This window comes from Gobius niger, assembly GCF_951799975.1.
Source record: "Gobius niger genome assembly, chromosome: 11".
NCBI lineage: Eukaryota > Metazoa > Chordata > Actinopteri > Gobiiformes > Gobiidae > Gobius > Gobius niger.
Window position 1 is genome coordinate 8,742,622 of NC_136862.1, and position 21,637 is coordinate 8,764,258.

The 21,637-nt window shown below is 40.6% G+C and overlaps 1 protein-coding gene and 1 long non-coding RNA gene across 3 annotated transcripts in view; both read left to right on the plus strand.

Moving 5' to 3' along the window:
* The window catches only part of opcml (opioid binding protein/cell adhesion molecule-like), a 409,365-nt gene extending 407,958 nt beyond the window's left edge, over positions 1-1,407 (plus strand). For both annotated transcript variants that reach the window (XM_079565687.1, XM_079565686.1), the window contains one exon: positions 315-1,407. In XM_079565687.1, the coding sequence (XP_079421813.1) occupies positions 315-415 (101 nt within the window). In that variant the 3' untranslated portion in view covers positions 416-1,407. The remainder of the gene's footprint in view (positions 1-314) is intronic.
* A 14-nt stretch (positions 1,408-1,421) lies between these two features.
* On the plus strand, positions 1,422-2,296 carry LOC306969924. The gene is made up of 2 exons (XR_013793358.1): positions 1,422-1,523; positions 1,579-2,296. It is a non-coding gene; the product is annotated as an uncharacterized lncRNA (long non-coding RNA).
* Positions 2,297-21,637: the final 19,341 nt, after the last annotated feature.

Here is a 21,637-nt window from a genome sequence, read left to right on the forward strand (position 1 = left end):
ATATAAAATCTAGAATTCTGCGTGAGTAAAAAAAATTACACAAATGACTCATTTAACTAGTTTATGGGCAGTCGCTCAATCAGACTCCACAAGTACGTTCTTGATTACGGAATGAATAATATAGTAAAGAGAAAGTTGTTTTTGCATAATTATGCTTTTAGTGAAAATCTGTAAAAGGAAAAACAAAAAAACAACCGGCGTGCTGTGCTGATGGCATTGTAGTAGAAGTCAGTGTGTCGTATCAAACAATAAATGAGAAATGTGCCAGCTCAGTCTTGGTGTTGTCAGGTGGTGATGCTGTCTCTGTCCCGCAGGTCCCGGAGCGATGCACGATGTGAACGGTGCCGCCGTGCTCCCTCGCTGCTCCCTATGGCTCCTGCTGACTCTACCCTCCTTCTACCTGCTCCAGTTCTGATGAGCACCAGCCTGCAGCTCCTCCAAGTCAAACACTATCACTGACTATTAGACCTACAGACGAACCAATTCCATTATCTCCTCCTGGCTTCACATCAGAGTGTTGAGGCTCTACGGCCCAACCCGGGCCACGTCCAAATCCTGCACTAAATCGACGATGGTAGAACTCCAGTTTGTGTCTCCTACTCTCCCCCAAAACTTTTTTTGTATGTGGAAAGGGAAAAAAAAAAATACATGTAACTGTTGATAGTTGACTGTTTATTGGCCAATATTGAAGTGTACATTCAGATTATTATCGTGTCACGTCCTGTTCAATATCTGTACAATACCATACCGCTTTTTTAAGTAAACGACAAAAAACTGGTGAAAAAATGCAATGTGATTGTTGAATTTTACTGTATTTTTACAGTTGTATGCAAAAGGAAACCAGATCCTTCATCCGAAATACAATATTGTTGACCGTGAGTTCTCAGGCACAGTCCTACAGCATAGTGCATCCAGACCTGTTCATTGTAGTGTGTAGAAAATGTAGAAATGTACATGCAAACTATTGCGCTCTTGTTTTATACGCATACGGTTAATTATTAATTGGTATATCAAAAACACCAATTGCAAGTGTCATAGCAGCTCCACGGTGCATTCATTTACCTCCAGCTAATTAAATTAATCCTGCAGTCTGCGCTATGGGAGGAGGCAGTTGTGTCTATTGCCTCTCTTTAATTGAGAGCCAGGTTAGAGGGTGGTCTTATCAGGAGGAGGTGTTGATTGGAGAAGTTTCCTCAATCTGAAACCGCACACTATTATGTTATATATTCTCTATATAACTCTTGTATACAATATTTACAGCGTTCTCAATGCAAATTCGTCCAGCTAGTTCATTCAAACACAAAAGGATAAAACAAAACATCTGGATTCACGTTTAAAAATAGTTTTGCTGTCCATCTGGTCAGCTTCCTCAAAACTAGAGGCCGTGGCAGACACACCCACCAGATAGACGTGATAGACAGATGACACTTCTTTTATTTATAATGTGTGCGTCATGCTATTTATTTTTGCTTTGATTTGACTACATTCCTCGTGGAGGCCAAATGCCCTGTTTTGACACCGCTGTTGGGGAAGTTTACAAGTCCTTCAACATGATACTTCTGGAGTTGTCGTAAGCAGGACACACAGAGACATGGACGCTCCATCGTGGTAGTTTTACCATTCATGTCTGGCTATACTTCTCTTACTGGGATATTCACAATCTAAGATCATGGTTCGGGTTATTCACAAAGGCATTTTTGCTGTAAAGCTAGCTTCCAAAACCTAATTTTCGACACCCTCATTCTAACACCTTCTGAAGACAATTCAAATCAGAAGCGGACCAAACAAACTACATCACTTGTCAAGTAAAATATGCAAACTATGTGCCCTTTAAGATTCAAATAGTTCAATTTCAACCATCTGTTATTAGGAAAGCTGCACAGCATTTGTATTGAGAGCGACTGGTTAGCTCTGTTATGAACGCACCGTGAAGCCGCCATGGTACTTTGGAGGTGTTTGAATGTGTTTTTAGACCCTGTTTGCAGTATGATGATCTGTTTAAGACTTTTACAGACTGTGGAAGTGCATTTTTAAGAGACTTTACCGGAATGAGAAGACACATCACAGGGGGGGAGAGGGGGGGGGGGAGGATTGCTGCCCTGGTGTCCCGCTCCTGTCCAGCTCACTCCTACACAAAACAAAACAAGACGACCCGCTGCGGGGAGGAGCCGTGTATATGGGAATGCTTTTGTTGTCAAGTTGTGTGCTTATAATGATGGTGACCAAGTCCGACCAAGAGTTCAAACGAAACATGTTCCATTTTATATATGAAAAAAAAAAAAAGAATAGAAAAGAAGACCAAATCAACAGGCGTGTGAAATTCAACCAAGATTAACATTTCTGCCTATGTCTACACTGATGTTTGAATCATTTGCTATGCACTCCTGCCGCTGAAGAGTTTTCAAACATATAATACTTAGTGGCATGTTAGCAATCCGGACCCGGTGTAAATCGAATAAAAGATGAGTCAAGATTCCTCATTTCTGTTTAAATTAGGCAGTTTTGTTTATTATATCAGATATCTGAGGCTCTTTCGCGTAACCTTGTAAGGGCCATTTGCCTTTTGCATGGTTTGTCCGCTTATATACGGAAAATATTTGATACTTTGTGTTTCCAGCTACATATCATTAGCTTTAGCACAATGGCCTTTGTTACATTGTTTGGCCACATTGATTTTTTGTTTTGTTTCATGCGACTTTACAAGCACTGTTGCATCCTTTGGTTTCATTGGCTCTGTCCTCCGGCAATTTGAAAGCTTGAAAAAACAAAATCGGTCCAATTTGCCTATTTACTTTCTTTCTTATCTCTATTTTCTGTATAAACGCTTCAAATAAACATTACACAACACATTTTTATGCTTTCTGGCTCCTGACCAGTGACAAGGCCGCTTTATTGTCTCTTTAAATGAGAAATGAGATAACACTTCAGTGTGGACATAGCAGAATGATCTTCATTACCAACATAAGAATTGATGTCAATAAACTTCAATCCACTTGTTTTGACACCAAATTAGAGAAAGTTGAATCCAGAAACTCTGACGGTGTAACTTTACTTACACACCATGAACTGATGTACAATATTTCACATTGCTATACTTTAGGCATATATGTGTATTTTATTATGATGCATTATCCTATGGGCACGTCGGACACACTGCCCCCATTCCACCCGTCACCTTTGCGGTTGATTTGACAGTGTTTGGTCACATGACAGCTGCTTTGATTCTGTTTTTCTGATATGTTGTGGCCAAACGGAGGCCCAGTCACTGTTGTGCTATAGTCATCGTATCATTTGATTGAGCGACTGCAACTTGCCCATAAACTGGTTAAATGTGAACCCGAGTTTGTAGTTCTTTCTCGTTGCTACATACACTCCACATACTATTCACTGTTTCAGTTTATTATGTGGTTATTCTTTGGAAATGTGGATTTTATTCTTTAGCAGGTATTTGGTGAGAATATCAAACATATTTTGTTCACTATGTTTTTTTTTTGGAGGGGGTATTGTAAGAATACCATTTGCCAAGAACATTAGGTATTGATACTAATTTTCAACATGGAGATGACGGAAAAACAGCAGGGCTAAAATGATGCTTGATCCAATCCACACAAAAGTTCTCCACAAACATTATGGGAACGTCCATAAATGGTCACGGTGAAACAAAGAGGAAAACGTTTACTATTGCAACCACACATCATCAGTAGGATAAAACGAACCTGCCTCACCACGGTCTAAACCGACTCATGGTCCCTATTAGTGGGTCAACAATCCAACGCTTGGTGAATTCTGCTTCACAATGATAGGAAGAGTCGACATCGAAGGATCAAAAAGTGACGTCGCTATGAACGCTTGGTCGCCACAATCCCTGTGGTAACGTTTGTGACAACTCCTGCTTAAAACCCAATCTAACATCTGATGGGACTTAACTTTGGCCCTTTGAAGAAGAGAGTCGGATGACTATGTAAAAATATGTTTTAAACTTTCAATGTCGTATCTACCTGGATGAAATCAATCTTCGCAAGAAAGAGGAAAACTCTTTTACTTGATACTCCACCATCACTTTAGCAAATGTTGAAATATGGATGTATTTGAAAGTAACAGAGACACGGAAAGGAACAAAGTTCCTTTTCGCCCAGTGAATGCTGAGCGTAATTCTAACATTAGCTCATGCTAATGCTAACAGCTAGCTTCAAGATCAAAGTAGTATACGTTTGTTACGTGATGATGTAATCGCTCTACTTCCGGGTCCAACAGAGCTTTAGCTCATTATAATGGGATTTAGCTGATTTGAACCTGCTGTAGAGCCGACTGCAGGGCTCTGTTTAAACATCAGATCACAAACAAATATTACATTTACTCTGGATTTTCATTAGTGATGCTTTTCTGGCATTAGTTATCAAGTTATTGTTTTCCCAAACACAATGAAGGCTTATTTTAAATACAAAAATATCTTCCTTTTACCTGGAGAAATGGTGAGCTATATTGTTCGTGTAAAACGGTTATTGGTCTTTTATCTGTTTCAGCAGGAGATTGAGATACATTTGCGTTTTTTGCTGTGTTTATCAGTGGAACTCTCAACAGTTTGGAAGTAGATAATTATCGTGTGTGATGTCACACTTAACAAACACATTCCAGCATGTAAACGTGGAGATGATCAGAGTATTCCAAGCTGAGATACGAGAAGAAGGCAGTAATGGCGGCCCCCAGTGGAGAAGTGGAGCCAATGATGAAAACTTAGCAAAACCTTTGGTCACAGGCTTTTAATATAACGTATTTGGCATGTTTTGATTCATATCTGCGGTGAAGAAACGTTCCTATAACGTTAGCATCTTATGAGTTAACTTTTAGCATTAGCCGTTTATTCAGCTGGAACACACTGAGGCCAAGGGAAAAATACCAGTTCACCTGGAACACAGCATCCATTGCATTACATTCAATTTGCTGTTCAGAAAAAAAGAAATATGTTGACATCAGGTTGACCATGTTGTTCTAATTTGTTTATTGTAAGCCACATTCAGCTGTTTTCACAAAGCAGTGCAGCTTCAAAGTGCAGCTGTTCACTAGTGACTTTGAACCAGATGACACCCACATGCCATCTGAAGATGCATAACACTGACTTGTAATAATATTTTACAGTCATTTTAGTGCAAGTGTTTTGTTTTCCCATTATAATTGTTTATGTCTTACATTTAAACATTGCACTTTTCTTTAATCAGTAGACAGCTGTCTCACCACACTGGAGCGCCGTCACTTGTGTGAAGAACATGATTAGTCCAGGTATGTTTTTGACAAACACTGGAATGAGATTAAAGCTTAAATGATTCCTTCACATTTTAGAGGTGATGTTTTGTGACGCTTGTTATCGATGGAGTAGAAAGGACAAGGTGCAATCCGGGGCAGGTTTTGCGAGAGCGCTGTCGCAACGATTCGTGCCGTGAGCTCTTTCTGTGGAGAAGAGAATGGTTGCAGATGCACCCGTCTGACACTCGTATCAGATATTCAAACAGAGAATACAGAAGCGATGTCAGGAGATTGAGATTACTCCTTTGTGTTTGTATTGCTACTTTATCAGCAGATGTTTACAGCTGTGGGGTTAACAAAGGCTAGGAGATGGGTTTGCATATTTCAGTAGCGGGGGAAAAAAAAAATAGACACTTCCAGGCTAAAAAAAAAGTCATGGTGATACTGAAATAAAACTTTGTGCCACAACTGAACTGCTTTCTTGTGTTTGTTCAGTGCACAGATGCAAGGGAAAGATGCAGCTCTTTCCACAGATGCCATTGATTCATGAAATGTTAAATGACATTCAGCAAAAGATCAGATTCTATTGTCACATCAATGACAGACAGCTAGAGAACTATTTGAACCACACCGATTCTAACTTTTCTTTGTCACAGCGATAAATCTCGCAGACTCATTTCATCTGATGGATTTAAGCTTAAAGATAATTTTATGACAGTTAAATGAAGCAGAAGACATTATCTGTCACTGATGTTGTAATTACCAGTCCAAGTTTTTCGTCTCATTTACCCCGACAGCTAAAAGTCGACGACAAACGAGAACCAAATGTCGTACAGCCTGCTATTCTTTCCACCAAGCTTTTTCATTTTAAAACGAATACTCAGTACTTTTTGTTTTCTTTTTTTTTTTTTGGTGATTGCGCAACCCCATAAATAACAGTGCGCTGTTTCCGTCCTCTGCGCTTGCATGATGGTTTGAGTGGTGAAAGATGAGATTCACTGTGTTCACGCTGATAGGGTAATGGAAGGTAAGCCTCCCGCCTGTTCCACTGATGACGGCAAATGCTATTCGGGAATGCCTTAATGACCATTCTTCATTGTCTTGTCACACACAGCCAGCCAAATTATTAAGACACTGCAGGTGAATAGGGAAAAAATGTATATTTACAGATATCAATTTGAAACTTTTGCAGTAGATTACTGGCATAAATGTGAGATAAAAATACATTGCAAGTTTTCTGTTATTTTATCTTTTCATATAAGAACAAGGTTTTTTATGCCTGAATGTACAACTGTCTCATGTAAAGCGCTTTGTGACCATGTCTGTGAAAGGCGCTATATAAATAAAGATCTTCTTCTTCTTCTTCTTCTAAAAATGCCCCAAATTTCCCATCTTTTCGGCGACGGAATCTGAATAATGGATAGAGCTACATTCAAATTCATGGTTTCATTTTATTGATGAATGAGGTACCAAGACTTTTTCAGAGGGGATTTTGGATTTCTTGTTAAATAAGCTTAAAATAAGCTGTTTTTTTAGTGGAAAATGTTTTAAAAATGTCATCATCGCCTTATTTTTTGACATTCAAAACGCAACAAATGGGGCTAGGGATTAAATAATAAAAAATCCTTCTGAAAAAAATCTTCCAAATATTGTTCAGTCCAAGGCTTGAAAATTGAAGTCTTTAGGTCCGACTGACGTGGACATAGTGTCGCCACAATGATAGAAAAATGTGTTTTGAGAAAAAGGCCCTTGAAATTGCATTGTCCCATATAAGTCTATGAGCAAACATTGAATCAGTGCAATATTTAAACTTGTTATTGTGAAGATTAGGCATATTTTCTGTTTCTTATCTGGAAGCTTATATGTTCAGAGACCAATTTGGCCCAAAAACTGAAAAAAATGAGTTTTGCCTGTAGTGTCTCCCCTTAACAGCAAGTGCCATTGAGAGAAAGTATTTGGCCACAGCACAGTTGAGCAAGAGAGCACTTGCCTCAAGAAGCTCCCATGGTTCAAGTCCAATGAGTGGAGGTTGCATGTTCTCTCCATGCCTGACTCCGCTTTCCGCAGGTTCACCTATCAAACAATACAAGAGGCCAATGTCCCAGCCCCATGCCCACTGCTGCACAGGCTGCCAAGCAAAACAGATGGTCTGCTGTGCTATGAGTCAAATGATGATGACAAATCTTAGTGACATTAAAATGCGATAAAAAAGGATGCAGTAGGTTAACCGTGAGAATTTTAGAAGCCACGGTTTACCGCTGAAATCTCTTGCGCGACGCATGGGCAAACAGCGCGTTAACTCGGTAGGTGAGCAAGACAGACGGATGCTCTCCCCCAGAGATGCATCCACCCAAAAAAAAACCGAATGAAGTCAGCAGTGTGTTTGGATACGTTCTTTGGGGTATCCAAAAGATGACCAAGGCATTGCGGTCGTTGATGGACATTTTACTGCACATGCAAATCCTGCCATCGGAAAGTTAAGTTAAGGCTGGTGGTCAGAAACACCGGGCTCGAGGATTAACCTATTGCACATGTTTTTACCACTAACCTATGCTGACACGGGGAGAGCATGCAAACTCCACACAGAAAGGCCCCGTCCAGGTGGGAATCGAACCCGGACCCTCTAGCTGTGAAGCACGAGCGCTAACCGCTGCGCTACCGTGCCGTCCGCACAGTAAAGTGAAGATGCTGCGCGGATGTCGAAGTACTCCTGGTATTATTACGCCTTACAATATAGTTCCCCTTTTTATCTGCTTAGAAAATCCACATGTTTAATTTTGTGTAACTATACTTGGATCGTGTAACACTTCACTTGGAAAACGTGGAGGAGCTTGGTAGCTTCTATCTTCACTTCGTTTGGAGCTATAGAGGAGAGGCGAAATGCTAACGCCGTCTGTGCTGTGTTTACGTGACTAAGGGCACAAGGTACAAATGAACTCGTCTAAGCTAAGGTAAGAACATCTCAGTATGTATAAACGGTGGCCTATTCCTTTATGAGAAGCAAGAGTATACCTCATGGCCCGTCTACTATATTGCTTTTACTTGTGAAACAGCTTTTTTATCTTTTGCTTTTGTGCTATTTCTAACATTTTTCAAATAGTCATCCAGTAAAGTTTATTTCTTTGCGTTATCTTGAAGCTGTAATAATATACTAGGTTTACAAAGACGTCAGATGAAAATGAACATTACGCTCTGTTGCCATGGCACCAACATATCAAGGAAACGATTTTGGCAGCTTGAGAAAAATACTTTTTAAATTATGCTTTTTTTTGACAGACACTGGTTTGATTTCTGTTGCGGTGACATCATTTGTGAACATCTTCATATTTACCACATGGGCCAAAAACCTATATACCAATTGATCGATTTATGTATGTACATTTTGCTCCTAAAATTATAACACAATGATGAAGGTCATATGTTCAGTTCCATAGAAGCTTCTAACATGGGCCTTTGAACAGCTTTTCTATTCTTTTTTTTTGTTTGTTTTTTGCTCTGGCCTCTCCAACAAAACCAAAAGCAGCCCTGACTTTTCTACAGGAAATACATCCCCTCACACTTGTCTTCATACAGGATGAAATTAACAAGGATTATGTGACAAGGTAAACAACACATTTTTAAATCCATATAATTCCAAACATTCACGGCATTAAATCTAATGCAAACGTGGACCCTGCTGTCTCTCAATCTCAGCCTAATGTTAGCTACAATACTGATCTGATTATGCAGCCTGAGGCCTGCTGAGCTACGGAAACACTCCTGCAGAGGGAAACCATTCAACAATACTTTCCTGGATGAAATCGACTCGTGCCTTATAAGCCGGAATCAACCGCAGCTACAGGAGCGTATAGCCACCTGAAAACAAATGGAGAACCTGAAGCTCCCTGTAGAAACCTCTGGTGCATCATTAAAATCACACTGAGATGATTCCTGACTTGGACGTACAAAGAGTCTGTACGTCTTTAAAGTGCATCACGTGACACTTCATTGGGAGAGTAATGGGAGACTTTGGCTTTGCTTTCTTGTTTTTTACGCAATAAGCAGTAAAATACAAGATCATGTACTGTATGTTACTAATAAGCTAAACCTTACTTTACATGCCTGTGATTGACTTTTACCAAATCAGACAGGTAATTTGCAAGAATATTTAAATGCTGTAAGTACATTAGTAGAAAACGCAAGGATTCAGTGTGTTTCACTTTGTGTTATATTTGGCCTTTGTTCAAACTCTGTTAAGTCAAAAAGAGTCAACTTAGAAGAAAATCCCATTGAGGGATCCCATTTAGTAAATACTACTTACGCTAATTGAGTAAAAATGTCCTCAAAAGCACCTTAGATATTTTGTCTATTAAAGTAAGGTAAGGGAAGGTGAGATGCACTTTATTGTCCTCGTAGGAAAATGTGTCCTCTGCATTTGACCCATCCTGCGATACCACTGGGGCGACCCGTAAGGAGCAGTGGGTGACCACAGTGCGGCGCCTGGGGGCTCATCTCCAGATGTGGAGCCAGGCTGATGCTCAGTATCACCTGGACGGAGGATTCACCTATTGCACATGTTTTTGGTGGTCAGGGAAACCAGATTACCCGGAGGAAACCTACACAGACGCAGGGAGAGCAAGCACAGAAAGGCCCTGTCTGCTGCTGTACTTCTGAATTAAATGAACAGTGGTGTTTCCAGACATTATTGATTAGAGCTGCCCAATGGGGGCACTTTGTTGAGCAGGGGGTGGCACCAGAACTGGCCCGCTGAACACGGACATTTTAGTTTTCTTTTAATAGGGACTCCCAAAACCTCCTCTTGCTCTGGAGTTACATTTTGACAATATATTGCACACACATAATGACTGGATGATTGATCAACTGTTAAAGTATTCCTCTTATTGCATTGTATGTGCGATTGTTCAAAGACACATAGTATTTCTCTAAAGTGAGATCATTAAAGAACCTTAAATCATTATACACTTTAATTATCCCCAGGGGGGCCATCTAAAATAATATTTCGATAGTTCGCTTGTCCCCCTAAACCTTAATGAGATGTTGGTAAGCCAGAAAAGCTGCTAATTGTTGACAATGCAATCCATATGTACGGTATTCTATTTTACTTATTAGTTTTATGTTGTTGTTTTTTTTTTTTTTCATATTGAAGAGTTTTACAAAAGAGTGTAATGACTTAGAAGCTGCACTTTTGAAATTGACTGAGGGACCATTAAAGCTCTCAACTTCAAAACACAATGTGGCCTTGATAATCACTGAATGCACGCCTTGCACAGATAAATTCAGCTCAGAAGAGTAAGCTCCTGACATCTTTTGTTTCCATCCAAAACGGCAGAAAACATGTTTTTCTCACAGCCATCACTTTCAATAAATGCGATAGTGTGCCCAATGCAGGGATTTGCCCATTCTCCCAGCGCCTGTCTGTAAAGCTCAAATATACTCTCTGTTCTGTCTCCCTATAATGGCCTGAAAGCGGTGATTTATTCCATCCGTTTACGTCTTCTTCCGTGCCATTCTCTCCGGACGGTGAGACTCATTGTTTCTAAAAAGCCATTAAAACAGGCCTAGAGAGACAGAGCATGCTAACTAGCATTATCCATTATTCCCCGCGACTGGGAGATTCACTTCATGAACAACAGTCATATCGCGGGTGGAACAAATGTAGTTTGTTGGTGTCACCTCACGCCACCGGGACGATTCATTTCACTTATTTACAACAGCAGAGCAGTCGGGAAAACAGGGGCAAGTGAAAAATGCTGCTGCAAAAAGGTGGTAATTAGTGGACAGATGACAAAAGGGGGAAAATGGAAGCATTTGTCGATAGATGTTCTCAGACAGCTATTGTAGTGCATAGACAAACACGCAAATGCTTCCAGGAAGTGTGGTGGAAATGATGATTAGGGGGCTGCATTGCTACGTGGATGAAAATATATAGATAAAATACATAAAAAAGTGAGGGATGGAGAGTGAGATCGATCGGCATTCGGCCGCTGCATCGGACTGTTGTGGTGAAGAGGGAGCTGAGTCAAGGGGTAAAGCTCTCGATTTACTGATCGATCTACGTTCCCATCCTCATATATGGTCATGAGATTTGAGTAATGACCGAAAGGACAAGATCACCGAAATGAGTTTCCTTTGCAGGGTGGCTGGACGCACCCTTTGAGATCAGGTGAGGAGCTCAGTTTACCCGGGAGGAGCTCGGAGTAGAGTCGCTGCTCCTTCACATTGAATGGAGCCACTTGAGGTGGCTAGGGCATCTGTTCCGGATGCCTCCTGGCCGCCTCACTTGGGAGGTGTTCCAGGCATGTCCTATTGGGACGAGGCCTCGAGGAAGACCCAGGTCATGCTGGTGGTTCTATGTCTCTGAGCTGGCCTGGTGTCGCATCGGGGACCCCCGAGAACAGCTGGAGGAGGTGTGTGTGGATCAGGAAGTCTGGGCATCTCTGTTGAGGCTGCTGCCTCCACGACCCAGCCCCGGATAAAGCAGAAGAAAATGGATGAATGGATGGACATAAAGACGTTTGGTAACGCTTTATATTAAAGGTACTATACAGAGTTTAAAAAATTTAAAATTGCGTATTTTGGTTCTCTTCAGTGCAGCTATCAAAACACAAAAAGTGTGAGGCACTCAAAAACTTGACTTCTGTTGCTGTGACTTCATTTGTGACATCTTCATGTAACACAATGATGCAGGTAATTTATGCTCAGTTTCATAGTAGCCTCTCAAACATGGGTCAAACAGCTTTTCTTTGTTCCTTTTGTTTTTGCTCTGGCCTCTCCACAAAGCCAAAAACAGCCTTGAAATACATCTCCTCACACTTGTCTTCATACAGGCTTAAATAAACAAGGATTATGTGACAGGCTAAACAACACATATTTAAATCCATATAATTCCAAACATTCAAGGCATTAAATCTAATGCAAATGTGGACCCTGCTGTCTCTCAATCTCAGACTAATGTTAGCTACAATACTGATCTGATTATGCAGCTTGAGGCCTGCTGAGCTACGGAAACACTCCTGCAGAGGGAAACCATACAACAATACTTTCCTGGATGAAATCGACTTGCGCCTTATTAGCCGGCATCAACCGCAGCTACACGAGCGTATAGCCACCTGAAAACAAATTGAGAAGCTAAAGTTCCTTGTAGAAACCTCTGGTGCATCATTAAAATCACACAGAGATGATTCCAGACTTTCCACACTTCAGTGGGAGAGTTAAGATCATTTATGTTACTAATCCTTACCCTCTATTGCCACATTGCGAGACAAGTTAAAATGATTGCATCTCGGGCAAAACGATAGGAATACATGAACTCATTCTTTCCTCATATTGCCAAAGCAGCATAACAGAAACACAATGTGATTCAGTCCTACAGCAACTTTTATTTTGTTCAAGCCACTTACATACACTATATCTCTTTCTTTCTTTCTTTCTTTCTTTCTTTCTTTCTTTCTTTCTTTCTTTCTTTCTTTCTTTCTTTCTTTCTTTCTTTCTTTCTTTCTTTCTCCCTCCCAAACCCAAACATTTAACAGTTTAAATCTGCACAGCATCATTACTTGAAAGGCACACTGGCACAAGGCACATTTCGGACCATTTTGCAAGCAAATCCTAATGACCATTTTTTTTGTTTCTGCTCTGGATGATAAAAGAATGGATTTGGATGAGGACAAAAATATCATGTTTGGCTGCTTTTAGTCTACATCTCCATGGAGACGAGCTGGTGATGTCCCCGCTCCCATTGTTAAAAATCAGGTCTGAGGAAAGACATGTTTGTTTGTTTGTCCATTTTTCGAAAATTCAAATACATTCTGTAATAAAGATAAATGCTTGCCGATCTTATTCATCGGAATCGAGCAGATTTTCTCCAGCTCGGCATTACCTCGATCTAAAAGGTTCTTGAGAAAAGTGTCAAAATAGCGATGAACACGGGGATGAAAATGCAACCAGAAAGTGATGCCAGAAAAGCAACAATAACACAATGGAAAAGCGACAGAAAATATGACTAAATAGTGATGAAAAAGCAACAAAATGCCACAAAAAAGTGACAAAGACGCAACAAAAAGCAAAGAAAATGTGACGTTATAACAACAGCTTTCAATGAGGCTTTGCCCTCGCATTATAGGCTGTGAGCGCCACAGCTTTGGGTAAAACCAAAATGTGCTGAGTTAAGGGGGGGGTAAGAGGTTGACAAAAGATAATGGCAAATCCTCCATGAAAAGTAACATATTTTGCTCACAATGGAGAAATTCACCAGGTTGTAAAATCTTCTGACATAATTGCACATTTCTGCCTGGCAGGTAGTAAACAACAGCTGGTTTCTATCCCAACGAAAAATTTCCATCTTGACATAATACGCATTTGACTCCTCTGTGCGCTCCCATTAACCCAATTCAACATCAAACGCACCGTTAGTTCATGTACAGTATATTCATACACTCCCACCCAGTCATCTGTGTCATGGCTGTCACCTGATCACTTGCAAGAAACACTTGCTGCTACGGGGCCTGGGGAGCTGCACATTCACACTAGGTTACCCCTTCAACAAACCACTGTATAAAAAGGTAATGGCAAATGCACATGAGAGAATACAGTATATGCCATGATGTGCATGTGGGGGCGAGTGGGTTGGAGTGGGAGGTGTTAGTCACAGGCAAGGATCATGGTGAATTCAACACCTCTGCATCATGTCTGGTGTTAGAGCTCCAGCCAGATGAGGTGAAAAAGCCCAACATGTGTAGGGTCTAGCATGTAGTAAGCGTGTGAAGTACGAAAATGTTTTTGTCGTCGATTTGCTTTCTCATTTTGTGCTTTCATGGCACAACATGATATTGGTTTTATCTTTTTACCTGTTCCCCAAATACAAGATAAATTTACGGTCACTCGAAAAGTCAATCAGGAGGCCCACTGGGAAAGTAAAATCACAAGATCAAATTCACCACCTGGATGACTGGGAAATTACACTGTTTTAACGTCTGAACCTCTGGTATTTTCTCCCATTTTTAAAAGCTAAGACCTACAAAAGTGTTTGTTGTGTTTTCATCTCGTTTTTGTCACTTTTTTGTTGTACTTTTGTTGTGTTTTTGTTGCTTTTCTGGTATGTTTTTATTGCTCTTCTGTTGCTTTTTTGCATCGCTTTTTGTTGTGTTTTGATCACATCTTTGTCACTTTTTTGTTGTATTTTTGTTGCTTTTCCGGCATGTTTTTAGCACTTTTTTATTGTATTTTTGCGTTATTTTTTGCGTTATTTTTTTACGTTTTCCCATCACGTTTTTGTTGCTATTTTGTTGCTGTTTTTTGTCACTTTTTGTGGTTTTATTGTTGTGTTTTTGTGGCTTTTTCAAAGCTTTCTTTCATAGCTTTTTTGTCGTGTTTTCGTCACCACTTTTGTCACTTTTTTTGTCATATTTTTGTTGCTTTTCCGGCCTTCTTTTGTCCCTTTTTTGTCGTATTTTTGTCGCGTTTTTTACACTTTCCCATCACGTTTTGTTGCTTTTTTGTTCTGGTCACCTTTCTGGTTTTTCAGAGCTTTTTTGATGTGTTTTCATCACATTTTTGTCGCTACTTTGTCGCATAAGCATCCTTGTTTTTGTCACTATTTTTATGCTTTTAGAATTGGGTAAAGCCAAACTGGAGAAAATGTGCCCGGTTCAGGTGTGGGTTAAGAGGTGAACTCAAACTGGCTGATCAAGTAAGACAAATGTACTTCTATAGGCTTCTTCATAGCAGAATAAATCAAAAGAGGTGACAAAAATCCATCTTGTGATACCGTAGCTTGTGCTGATTCACTTCAATCCGCACCGCCAGTGGTTCGAGTCAGACGGGTTTTTACATCTGCTGAGCTCTCATCTTTATTTGAGACCCTACAGAAAATGAAACCTGCTCCGACATGTCCGCAGCATATTCCACCCAGTTCATTTCCCCTCCTGAAAACATCGCGTTCCCTCCCCCCGCCGTCCCCCCCGTCCGCTCCGGTGTGTGTGCCAGTGTCAGGGCGCTGCGGTTCGGGTTCAGTTCTTGCAGATCCTTGTTCCAGACGCTGTCCATCCCATAATCTCTAACACCAGGCCCAGCGTGTGTGAGCAGGTTGACCCGCACATACTCACACACACGCCCCCTCTCTCGCTTGCTTTATGTCTCTCTCTCCTGCACAGTCTGTTCGCTGGAGCGGCTCCCTGGCAACGCCTCACATCTCCCCAGCTCCTCAGCCCACAGTGCAGCCTCCTCTCCTGGACTGAACCAGCGATTCAGACGAGCGCGCAGTGAAAAGACCAGGCTGACCTCCCGCTATCTTTCTGTACTGCCACACCAACATTTGCAACGAACCCATTTCTGTTCATTTTGTTGGTGTAAATTCTACCACACAGACACATTTCTACACGCAGAGCAATGTCAAATACAAACTAAACGATTAAATACAGTTAAACATTCACAAACCTGTATCGGGATTATGTTTGTAGCTAATGTAATGAGCCACTGTTGGGATGTGGGCTGCTCCAGATGGTGGCCGGGTTTTCTACAGATCTAGTTTATGTTAATTTGTGCTTAATGTGTCCTGTTCTCTTTTTAGTATTTAGTCATCATGGTTTAGTCCTAATGTGGACCTCCTAGTTTAAACCTGTTTCAGACCAACTTTTAACCTGAGACTGGGTGTAGATGGCTTTGTACTTACTCAACAGTTTTCTAAGGTCATCGACAGTGCACAGCGTATAACACTTCATAGTAAATGTTTTCAATCTTGTCAACAGATTCTTTTGAGTTCGGGATGTGTTTTGCTTCAAATTTAACTCAAGACAAGAAGAAGAAGAAGAAGAAGAAGAAGAAGAAGAAGAAGAAGAAGAAGAAGAAGAAGAAGAAGAAGAAGAAGAAGAAGAAGAAGAAGAAGAAGAAGAAGAAGAAGAAGAAGAAGAAGAAGAAGAAGAAGAAGAAGAAGAAGAAGATACTTAATTTATAGATTTCCGATAAGTTCACATTGTCCCTTCCCTCCAAAGAGACAGCTGTTCTGGGGGGACCCCGAGGCGACACCAGGCCAGCTCGGAGCCATAGTCCCACCAGCGTGCCCTGGGTCTTCCACCAGGCCATGTCCCAATAGGACATGCCGAGGGAGGCGAATAGAAGGCATCTGAAACAGATGCCCGAGCCACCTCACCTGGCTCCTTTCGACGTGAAGAAGCAGCGACTCCGAGCTCCTCCCGGGTCGCTGTATCAGACTGTTGTGGTAAACAGGGAGCTGAGTCGGGGGGCAGAGCTCTTGATTTACCGATCGATCTACGTCCCACCCTCACCTATGGTCATGAGATTTGGGTCATGACCGAAAGGACAAGATCGCGGATACAAGCGGGCGAAATGAGTTTCCTTCACAGAGTGGCTGGGCGCACCCTTCGAGTGATAAACAGTGTATTTCCTTTTAATTCTAAGACTTTTATTTTCATAATTATCATGCATGTGCACATTACAATGATTATTTTCGCCTACGATCACATTGCTCCTTGTCAGTGAAAAAACACACTAGCGACTACAGTACATGTGCATCTAAGCCACATTGTCGATTGACACACAATATGGCAGATCCCATCTATAGCACCTGTCACAGACATAATCACAAAGCGCTTCACAATGAAACAAGTGAATCGAAAACAACAAAATATGACACAAATTAACATAGAAACAATCATCACCCATTAGTTTACAATGGGTGATGATTGTTTCTATGTTAATTTGCTCGTCTGAATCCCAGAGCTGAAGCTGTTCACTTTGTTTTCATAGTTAGTGAAGTTTTAGTGTAAATAATAAGAAATAATTGTTTATATGTAGCTCCAGCTCCCGTCATCGGGATAGATTACGCTCACAAATGCAATATGGAAGGATCTTCTTTACGAATGACACGTGACACAAATGACTTTATGAACTGGTCGACATGGGATCAAGCCACCCACCTTAAGGTTACAAGATGATCACTGCCACTGTGAGAAAAGGTCTTTGAGGTGGTGAGAGAGAAAATAGACAGAGGATTTGTCTCTACAGAGCAAATCATTTCTTTGATATTAAAAGAGACGGCAGCCCTTTGAACAGATCCCACAAAGCCCAGTTTTAATTCATTTGGCACAAAGGCACCATACAGTATGAGGTTCCTAAAAGTCTCCCTTTCATAAAGCTTTTCTCCATTTCATAAAGTGCATTCAAGTATTTATTTTTGCAGATCTCTTGCCACTTTGTTTTCAGATTGCGCACCACATTCACAGTTATATGCTGTGACAGAAAGGGCAAACAAGGACCAGCTTGTCGTGGCAATTTAGGGAGGAAAAATGAATGGGGGGGAAAGCCATAGCTTGTTTTGAAGTGGGTTGCATTTGTTTTTCCTAAGTGCCAAAATTCATACCAGTGACACTTTTTAGACCTCTTCTTTGTTCCCCTCTTGTTTGCAGTACCTGAATAGTGTACTGCAAAAAAAAAAAAAAAAAAAACCTGGTTCAAAGCCATTCTGAGGAATTGTTTAACCTCTGTATTTGCCCTGGCTTTTATACGGAAGTTCCTGATTTCTAAATTATCCCTATTTATTGTAACTATCTCTGGTCTTGTTGTAATATTCCAACAGCAACACCAAAATGTGCAGTATTTTCTGAAGTGGTTCTTGATCTTACCATTACTGTTTAAATTGTATCAAAATTAAATGAAATACAAGCCAAAATGGAGCGTGGTTACGTGAATGTTGCATCATGTGAACTTCTAAACTGTTATTTTGACTATAGTCCTTATAAATGTGTGTTAAACATTTGGAATATCTTTACATGGACAGTAAGTGAAGTAAGACCTGCCGGAGGAGCTCAGGGCTGCAGAGAACGTTCATGTTTTTAAGAGCAGGCTCAAGACCCACCTTTTTAGCTTAGCTTTTAGCTGATTTCTACTTACTTATTTATTCAGTTATTTTTATTATTATTTATGTTTATAATTATCTTCTTATACTAGTTTCTAGTTAGTTTTATATATATGTTTTTATTATTCTAATGTTGTTATTTGCATATTGCATTTTTGCATTTTTAGAATTTCCAGTGTTTCCTCTGAGGGAGCCCTCTGCCCCGGGAGCGGTGGTCGGCTGTGGCTGTGTGGGCACTGTCCTCTGGGTGCCCGGATGGAGGTGTGGTGCTTCTGCTGCACCTCCGCTGGGTGTCCGGTGGTGGTGCCCTGTGGCTGTGGCTGATGTACCGCTCCCGGTGCAGACGGCTCCTCTGATGGCATTTCCTTACCTGGTTCATCTGTACCCAGACTCAGCATTACGTCCATTACCTCATCGTGTGTGTGTGTGTGGCTGTGTGTGTGTGTGTGGCTGTGTGTGTGTGCCTGCGTGTGTGTGTGGCTATGGGGAGGGGGGTGGGGTGAGCAGTGTTGTCTGTTTGGAAGAGTGGGTGGTTGGGTGGGCGGGAACTGCTTTTAATCTGTAAAGCACTTTGTGTTACAACCTTGTATGAAAAGCGCTTTATAAATAAAGTTTTGATTGATTGATTGATTGATTGATAAGACAACAATGTTATGAAGCTGTTAAAACTAAATCCAGTATTACTTTCTTTAAAACATTTATTCAGCATTTCTTAACTTTATAGTTATAGTTAATAATTTAGTTATATGGTTGAAACCGATTATGATGCCCAAAAATATAAAAGTACCTGGGAAGTTCTCAAATGCTTATTTTGAAAATGCAATTTTGATTATAGCAATCTGTTGAAGGTCTGTGTTGCTGAGCCCGACCTGGACATAATCTGGACTGGGCCTAGTTTTAAGAACCCTTTAAACCAGGGGTGTCACGAGATGATTAATCCAACCCCTGCCCTGTAGAGCATAAATTCCAGAGCATGTAAAAAAAAAAAAAATGCAAAAAAGTTAGTTTCTAGCACATTCCTCTGTGGAGTTATGATTTTTTTTAAAGAATAACCAGAATTCTAGCCACTAGGGGGCATTACATTTTTATAAAAGGAAAGAGTTCCACACATGTCCAGCAGAGGGCACTGATATAATAAGAGCTCAGGATATGAACAACACATTATACTGCCACGTGGTAAATGGACTGTCTGCCCCAGGGCGGCTGTGGCTTCAGTAACAGCTTACCACCACCAAGTGGAGTCAATAACTATTGACTACTATGTAGCACTTTGAGAAATGTTGTGACACAAGCTTGTAAAGTGCAATACAAGTGTAAGCCGTTGTCATTAATGAAGCTACAGTCAAGTTGGGGCTTTGACCAAATCACAGCTTATTATTATTCATTTATTGGTAAAATGTTCTCTTATATATGGCCCGCGACCTGCCGTGGGAGCTGAATTTCAGCCCGTGACCCAAAATGAGTTTGACACCCCTGGTTTAAACGATCTAATATCACTGACAACCTGGTCTGGTGAAGATAGCGTTCCTTTATTTAAAAAAAAAACACGAAAGCAAAATAAATCAATACGTGTATCTTGTGTTTTTTATGTTGATTTAATAAAAAACACAACACACTGTGTATCATCAGTAATTATCAACTTCTGGGTCAGGACTCGTCACTTGGTTAAACAGTGGAGTGATAATGTAACGGCATCACCAAAATCATTAGGTACACTGTATAATAAGCATTGATGGCAAGCTTCCGAATAATGAGTTGTTTCATGGGGACCCTTGACTGTTGGGGGCCCAAGGCAGCTGCCTGCCTTGCCTTATGGCAAGCTACGCCTCTGTCCACATCCACAATCCATTAAACGTCCTACTGACTACGATATGTAAGTCTACATGCCTGATCCTGTTTGTATTCAGTTGCACTTTCCTAAACATGTTTGTCGATCGATTTCTTTAAATACAAGCACTTCTTGTTTCACTGTAGTGGCAGGAGTTTGTTTCCCGCCCTCTGCTGGCATATTGTATTATCAATTTCTTGATATCTAAAAAAAGAAAAGAAAATAGCATTAAATATGTTTTATAATAGAATACCATATAGTGTTAATTGCCCCACACATTATTTTAAGATATACTACAAAAACATCAAGGGTAAGGGGACCAATACTTTAAAACGCCTGAATAAAGCATGTCACACTGGACTTAGCTATGTCTAAAAGCCCAGTACAAGGTCACAATAGTCTCACCAAAGAGACCTCCAAATGGGCCTCCAAACTGTCTCTGTAAGTTTGCAAGGCACACATTTGAACATTCACTGAGCCTCGGCGAATGAGAAATAAACATAGCTGGAAGTTAAAAGCTCCTGCAGTAGAGTCCCCTGTATGAGAGCAGCTAATAAGTGATTCGATGGGCAATTAAAACAAATTGGATTTCATTTCAATGACTCAGAGTGCTGTAATTGTAGTTTTAGGGGGAGAGAAAGCTCCTTACTCAGGCCAGGACCAGGCAAGGTCCTCTGAGGACAAATATCATCTGAACTTTGCTGCTTGAACCCTAATACCACTGTTTATTACAAATACATTGCAATGCTTTAAAACATAATTATAAAACAGATCAACGTCTAGATCAGGATTCACATGGGGCTCTATTGTTTTGTCACTGGAGAACCGTAAATGTTCTGTTAACAACTTTTATTGACCGTGGATAATCCCTTTGGGGCGGTAATGTATTTTTTTGAATGTGCTATATAGATAAAGTTGACCTTGACGTGCTTATATAGAATTTTGGGGAAAAAAGACAGAGACTGATGCAAGAAAAACATGAGAAAGTAGTGTTTCTTTATTATGCTGCATCCAACTGCATCTGTGATATTCAAGTAAAATATAGGATTTTTTTTGCCAGAGAAACAAGCCAAATATTCAGTCTTTTTTTGACTTGTAAAGGTCCTCAAACTGGTGTCCTTAATAAAAGGTTATGTGCCTGTGAACATGGATAGAGCTAAATCACAAAATCCAAAATCTCTCTCACAATCATTGCTTTGCTCAATTGTGTCATTTAGTTCAAACCTTTCGAATAATTAATCCTTTTTAATTAACAATAATCATTTTCAAAGCTATAATAATACTATCAAGGTTCCAAGACTAAAGCCTGGCCTTAAGAGACACCAAAAGGGAAATTGTTGTACCTTATCAGAGCTGGGGCTTCTTTAATTAAAATCACAAAAGGAAAGAGGAAAGTTATTTAATACGAGCTGTGCCGCTCGCTATTGTGCGAACGCTGCAGACAAGACTCTGCTTTTTAGCTGTTATGCATCAACCAAAGCTAGTTTGTTTTGCTGCTTTCTTTCTGGTGCAACCTGTCTCTTCATCGGTGCATAATTAGGTAACCATTTCATCATCGCGTGAATTCAGAATAAATATATGTAGATGGTCGATTCGGCAATTCAAGGCAATCCTAAGTCTCCCGTCCCCGTCCAATGCGAGACAATCAGGCCAATCAAAAGCTGTTTACCTGCCGCCATTAGCATTAGAGGAGTCAAAGC